At 55.0% G+C, this 6,817-nt stretch overlaps 1 protein-coding gene across 2 annotated transcripts; it reads left to right on the top strand.

The window, feature by feature from the left end:
- Nucleotide 1: 1 nt before the first annotated feature.
- Nucleotides 2-6,382, top strand: CA11 (carbonic anhydrase 11). Of its 2 annotated transcripts, NM_175717.2 has the most exon segments (9): nt 391-811; nt 899-973; nt 1,739-1,881; nt 3,681-3,866; nt 4,443-4,538; nt 4,685-4,757; nt 4,880-5,034; nt 5,301-5,466; nt 6,264-6,382. In NM_175717.2, coding segments are annotated over 9 exon segments (987 nt in total). In that variant the 5' UTR covers nt 391-744; the 3' UTR covers nt 6,290-6,382.
- Nucleotides 6,383-6,817: the final 435 nt, after the last annotated feature.

The raw sequence follows: 6,817 nt of genomic DNA, 5'->3' as shown, positions 1-6,817 counted from the left end.
GGCCCCAGCGCATCTGGGAGCTGGGGATCAGCCCCCCAGTGACCCCTCCATCCTGCCTATTGGGCGCCCCTACTCCATCCACACCAGCCCGAAGAGGAGGGTTCTCTGCTGTGAGAGCCCCCACCCCCACCCCCAAACAACGACAGAAAAATTAAATAACTGCAAGAGAGAGAAGAGAGGGAGGGGCAAGAGGGAGGAAGGGAGGAGGGAGACAGAGAAACAGAAGAGGCAGGAGAGGTGGGGAGGGATAGAGGAGCTGGAGGCTGAGAGGGAGAGAGTGAGGAGGAGAAGAAGGGGAGAAGGGAGAAGGGAGAGGCAGGGACCGAGAAGGAAGGGAGGGAGGAGGAGGTGAGGGAAGCGGGATGGAGGGATGGAGTTAGGGAGCTTGGGAGAGCTTTTAATGAAAAGGGAGTGAAGAAGGGGAGTGTGCATCAGGAACCCAGAGGGAACCCAAGGGAGAAGGAGAAGGCAGAGAGAGGAGTAGGAAGATCGGGAGGTAGAGCGAGCCAGGAGGGCTCGGGAAAAGAGAGAAAGGGGAGGCAAAGCGAGGGAGGGGAGGAGAGACGGGAGAGGTGGGGGGTCTCAGTCCCCGGCTGCCTCCGTAACTGGGGAACTGGGACTCCCTGTAGGGAGGAGCGGAAGGCTGGAAGTCCTGGGAGGGGTTAGGGTTCCACAAAGAAGGGGAGAAGCTGAGAGAGGGCCGGCCGGGACATTGGGAAGGGGTCACCCCGAGGCCTCTTGGGGATGGGGGCTGCAGCTCGTCTGAGCGCCCCTCGGGCGTTGGTACTCTGGGCCGCACTGGGAGCGGCAGGTAAGGCCTGGGTTTTGGGGCAGGAGCCCCTGAGGGAGGGGTGGGGTGGGGCGCCACGGAGAGGGGTGCAGGCTGCTCTCTCCCCAGCTCACATCGGACCCGCACCTGACCCAGAGGACTGGTGGAGCTACAAGGATAATCTCCAGGGAAACTTCGTGCCAGGTGCAGCCGGGGCGGGGACTCTGGAGTCTGGGCTGCCGGGCGCTTTCTTCCTGAGACCCAGAAGTCCCCTCCTTCCCGCCCGCCCTCCCCACGCCCCAGACTCGAGAGTCCCGGCCCCTTCCTCCCTCTCTCAGGAGACCCAGCTTCTGAACCCGAGTGGCTCAGCATGGGACATTATATATGCGCATTTCAAGTAGTGAGTGGGAGTGACTGGAAGGTAAGAGAGTGTGGGGGTGGAAGAGTGTGTGTGTGTGTTTCCTGGGAAAGAGGCAGGTAGGTCCTGGCTCTTGCTGAGAACCAGAGGTTCAGTGGCCCCATTCCCTAGCCTCCTCCTGCCCTCTCTTGCAACTCCTTCTTCCTACTTCATTCATTATCCGGCTGTGGGACAAGGAGACTGAAAGAACTACAACTCCCATGACCTCTAGGGCAGGCAGGCAGTGAATGGGTTGTTTGGCAGTCCCGGGGGCCTGCTGGGAGTTGTAGTTTCTTCTCCCAATGACAATTTAAGGTAAGTTTGATCAGAGACTTGGAGGTGTTAGGGGGGTAAGGTGGGGGGGTCCTTAGGAAACGCCTCCAAAATTCTTCTAGGACCCGAGGATTCTGGATCCCAGCCCCCTCCTCCCTCAGAGCCAGGAGTCCAGATTCCCAGCCCTTCCTCTCTTGGGATCCAGGAATCCAGACGACAGCCTTCGTAGCGGGTCCCAGTCTAGGGATTCAGTCCTTATTTCTGACTTCCTTTTCTCCCTACCCCACCTCGGCTCCCAGGACCCCCTTTCTGGGGCCTGGTGAACGCAGCCTGGAGTCTCTGTGCCGTGGGGAAGCGTCAGAGCCCCGTGGATGTGGAGCTGAAGAGGGTCCTCTATGACCCCTTTCTGCCCCCTCTGAGACTCAGCACCGGGGGAGAGAAGGTAAGAACCCTGGTGGGAGGGGTTACCGAATCCACTGGGGCGGGGCCTGAGTGGGGATCGGGGGTGGAGCTTTGAGTTGAGAGGCTAGCCTTGGAGGAGGAGGTCTACTCCGTTGGGGGAAGGCTACTTAACACTCGCAAATGATCGGCTCCTAGTCTTCCCCTCTCTTAGAAGCAATGGTAAAACAGACCGTCTCCTGGGCGAGGCACTGTTTTCAAACTTGATGAATCCTCTAATCTTCACAGCACCATGAAATAGGTGTTACTATTATCCTTATTTTATGGATGCAGAAACTGAGGCACAGAGAGGTTAAGTTACTTACCTGAGGTCACACAGCCAGAGAGTGCCAGGGCTGGGATTCAGACCTCGGCAGCGTGGTTCCAGAATCCACACTCTTGCCCGCTTTGCAATATTATTTCTTTGGCACTCCCCGGCCACCCAACCAAAAGTCTCAGAGCTTCCCCATCCCATTTCCTCCCGCATTTCCGTTTCCATCCGTTCCCTTTCTAGTTTTCCTGCTAAATAGCATTTGATTTGTTGTCCCTCCACTGGTCTCACCATCATCTTGCATTGGGATTGATGCAAAGATGCTATAGCATCTTTGCTGGCCTGCTTCTCTGCCTCCTGCAACCCATTCTCCATCCCACAGATAGATGTTTAAAAACACAAACTGGATCATACCACTCTCTCCTACTCAAAATCTTTCTGTTAGGATAAGTAATGACAGCATACACTTACACAGCACTTAGCCTGTGCCTGGTACTGTGCCAAATGTGTTATATCTATTCAATTATTTAAATAAAAACACAGAATACCCCATCATTGCCCACAAGGCTCTGCACCACCCGGCTCCCATCACCACACTATCCTTTGCTTACTGGGCTCTGGTCCCAGGCTTCTTCACTGTTATTAAAATAGGCCACCTCAGGGCCTTTGCACGGACTATTCCCCCTTCTGGAATACCCTTCTCCTTGCTCCTTGCAAATAACCCCTCCTTATCTTTCAGGTCACCATTCAAATGTTACTTCCTCTTGGAAGCCATTCCTGACACCCCATCCCTACTCCATTCTCTGGGTTTCCTTTTTTTTTTTTTTTTGGCATGCTACTTGCAACTTCTTAGTTCCCCAAGCAGGGATTGACACCCAGGCCCCTGCATTGGGAGCACAGTAGTCCTAACCACTGGACTGCCAGAGAATTCCCTGGGTTTTCCATTTATTAGAACTCCCAGTGCTCCTCAGTGTGGGCATAGGATGTAATTAATTAAGCATTTACTTATATGATTCAGTATTTATTGTTTCTCCTTAATTTGAACAGAAGCTCCATGAGCCCCAGAGTTTTTGTCTACTTGCTCATGGCTCTCGCCCTGGCATCCATGGCACATACTGACAGCTCAATAAATACTTGTTAATTAAATTCACCACTATTGAGCACCTACCAAGGATCAGCCCAGATCCTGGAAAGACATTAGCGTTCAAACTATTCAGTTCAGTTCAGTTGCTCAGTCGCGTCAGACTCTTGTGACCCCATGGACTGTAGCACACCAGGCCTCCGTGTCCATCACCAACTCCTGGAGTTTACCCAAACTCATGTCAATTGAGTCGGTGATGCCATCCAACCATCTCATCCTCTGTTGTCCCCTTCTCCTCCCGCCTTCAGTCTTTCCCAGCATCAGGGTCTTTTCCAATGTTCAAACTATGCTGAATGATTAAATGGATATTGGCTGTGGGAAATGTATGAATGGAAAACAGTCAGGAAAAGATTTCTCTGCATTCCTATGACCACCTCCACCTCCCCCACAGCTCCGCGGAACTCTGTACAACACCGGTCGCCATGTCTCCTTCCTGCCTGCGCCCCGGCCTGTGGTTAATGTGTCTGGGGGTCCCCTCCTTTATAGCCACCGACTCAGTGAACTGAGGCTGCTTTTTGGAGCACGTGACGGAGCTGGCTCTGAACACCAGATCAACCATCAGGGTTTCTCTGCTGAGGTGATGGCCACTGACCTCTGACCCTTGACCTTCACTCTAAGTCAACCAAATTCTTCCCACTTCCTGCATGCATGCTCAAAGGCTCAATCATGTCTGACTCTTTGCAACCCCATGGACGGTAGCCCACCAGGCTCCTCTGTCCAAGGGATCCTCCCTGCAAGAATACCGGAGGGGGTTGCCATTTTCTCTTCCAGGGGATCTTCCCGACTCAGGGATCAAACTCACATCTCCTTCATTGGCAGGTGGATTCTTTACCACTAGGGCCACCTGGGAAGCCCTCCTCCCACCTCACCCTCCTCTTTTTCTTGTCCTTTAAAATTTTATTTATTTTTTAATTAAGGATAATTGCTTTACAGAATTTGGTTGTTTTCTGTGGAACATCAGCGTGAATCAGCCATAGTCACCCTCCTTTTCATGCCTCATCCCATCTTCCTCCATAGAATCCACAGCCCGCCCCCCCACTCCACCTCGTGAGCACTAATCCTTAACCTGACTTGGAACCCCAAAGTTGCTCCCATTGCCCATTCTGCCCTCCCCTTCTTCCGGGGGTCCCCACTCTCTGTGCTTCCCTCCTAGGTGCAGCTCATCCACTTCAACCAAGAACTCTATGGGAACCTCAGCGCCGCCACCCGGGGCCCCAATGGCCTGGCCATTCTCAGCCTTTTTGTCAATGTGAGCCCAGGGAGGGAGGGAAGGTCTGGACCTGGGGTCTGAGAAGAGGGAGCTAGGAGGCCCAGTCTCTGGGGTCCTAGGGGAGGAAGGGATTGGGGAGCTTGGATTTCTGGGTTCCTCTCTCCTCACTGCATACCTCCACACAGGTGGCTGGTAGCTCAAACCCGTTCCTCAGCCGCCTCCTTAACCGTGACACCATCACCCGCATCTCCTATAAGAGTAAATCCCTGGACACTGGGAGGGTGCGGGGGCGGGGGGGGGAGGTGAATGGGGGGTGGCTTATGCACATAGAGGAGTTCAGCAGGGGCACCCCTCTTCACTCTGACCTGATATTCCTGCAGATGATGCCTACTTTCTTCAAGACCTGAGCCTGGAGCTCCTGTTCCCCGAGTCCTTTGGCTTCATCACCTATCAGGGCTCTCTCAGCACCCCACCCTGCTCGGAGACTGTTACCTGGATCCTCATTGACAGGGCCCTCAATATCACCTCTCTCCAGGTGACCCTGTCAGCCCAATTCCTCCCCCCCCCCCCTGCCACCCACCAACCCGTTCCTTGGCCTGGGTGTCCCCTTGCCTCACCTACCCTTCTACCCTCGCTTGACAGGGAACTGGAGGGGATTCGAGGGTCCGACCGCCCTGGGGATGTCGGGGGCGGGGCTGAGCAAGACTCGGCCCACCCGCCCCCAGGGGCGGGGCTTCCTGCCCGCTGCCTCCAGGGCCATTCTTTACTCACTCCCAGTTTCCCACCCCGTTTCCGTGGCAGATGCACTCCCTGAGACTTCTGAGCCAGAATCCTCCGTCCCAGATCTTCCAGAGCCTCAGCGGTAACGGCCGGCCCCTGCAGCCCTTGGCCCACAGGGCCTTGAGGGGCAACAGGGACCCCCGGCACCCCGAGAGGCGCTGCCGAGGCCCCAACTACCGCCTGCATGGTATGATGCAGTCTCCAACCCCTTCCACGTCTTGGTCTAATCCACCTATGTGTCTCCCCTTGATGTTTCAATATGATGCAGTCCAACCCCTCCCTTGCTGCTTCTGTGTGACCCAGCCTCCTGAACTCTCCCTCGCTCTTTCTCCCTTTGTGTCAAAATGGTACAGCCCACCTTCCTGTCCTAGACCATTGCAGGTCCGTGATTTGCAGTTCTTCACTGCTTGCAACTTGCAACTCGGTGTATAACCCGAGCCCCCTGGTTTCCTTGTGGTACGATCTTGTACTGGTCCATGGTTCTTATAACTACGGCTTTCCGAAATGGTACAGCCCAGATCCTTTCCCCTGTTTTCATGTGGTACAACCCTATACTGTTCCATAATCTGGCACGTCCCTTACTGAAAAAAAAAAAAAAAAACAACGTGGTACACTCCCCTTCTCCCTCTACTGCCTCCTCGTGGTTCAGTCCCTTGATCTAGTCCACCTCGCTGGCTTCTCAACATGGTACAGCCCAGACCTCCCCATGAATACCTTCACGTAGTTCAGCTTAATGCTGAAACTGGATGTCCCTATTCCACCCTCCTGCTGCCCCGCTATGGTTCAGCCCAGTGCCAGGCAACCTGGCCATTTTCCCCCAGCTTCTCAACCTGGTACATTCCGATTCCCCCCTTTGCAGCCTCCCTGTGGTAGAGCCCCGCTTGGCCCACACCCACCCGCCCCCTACCCGCCCCTTGCACGCCCTCTGCAAGGTCCATCCTATCTTGCCCTAAACTAACGTCCTCTACCTGTGTCATCTTACAGTGGATGGTGCCCCCCATGGTCGCTGAGACTCCCCATCGAGGACTGCGCCTGCCTTTCCCAAGCCTCCCCACAAGGGGAGGGGAGTTACCCCCAAAACAAAGCTATTAAAGGGACAGAATACTTCCTGTATCTCAGTGGTCTCATTCTAGGCACGGCGGGGAAACATTTGGGTACTAAAGAATAGTAGCCTTCTTCAAGAAACCATCTGCCTCTTCCTAAATCCCACTAGTCGGGTTTTTGGCTTCCGGGTTCCAGAAAGAGTTTCTTGGATGTGTGGCTCCTTTAAGCAGCGCTTCTCCCCTCCCACCCAATTACCCACCCTCCCAGGCAGGCAGCACGCGCAGAGCCATGTGCTTCCCCCTCCCGTCTGCCTCATTGGCCCGAAGTGGGTCACGGTCCCGCCCCCAGAGCCATCTCCCATTGGGTAAATGTAGGTCAGGGTCCCGCCTCCCTCCAAAAGGCAAGGAAATTTCACGCTCTGAGCCCCTCTCTCGCACTTCTGGACCTTGGCGGATCCCGGGGTCCCATTGGCTGTGCGTCTCGAGGGGTCAGGA

The sequence above is a fragment of the Bos taurus genome, chromosome 18, assembly GCF_002263795.3.
Source record: "Bos taurus isolate L1 Dominette 01449 registration number 42190680 breed Hereford chromosome 18, ARS-UCD2.0, whole genome shotgun sequence".
NCBI lineage: Eukaryota > Metazoa > Chordata > Mammalia > Artiodactyla > Bovidae > Bos > Bos taurus.
Note: the sequence above shows the minus strand (reverse complement) of the source record. Positions and strands in the feature narration are given on the sequence as shown.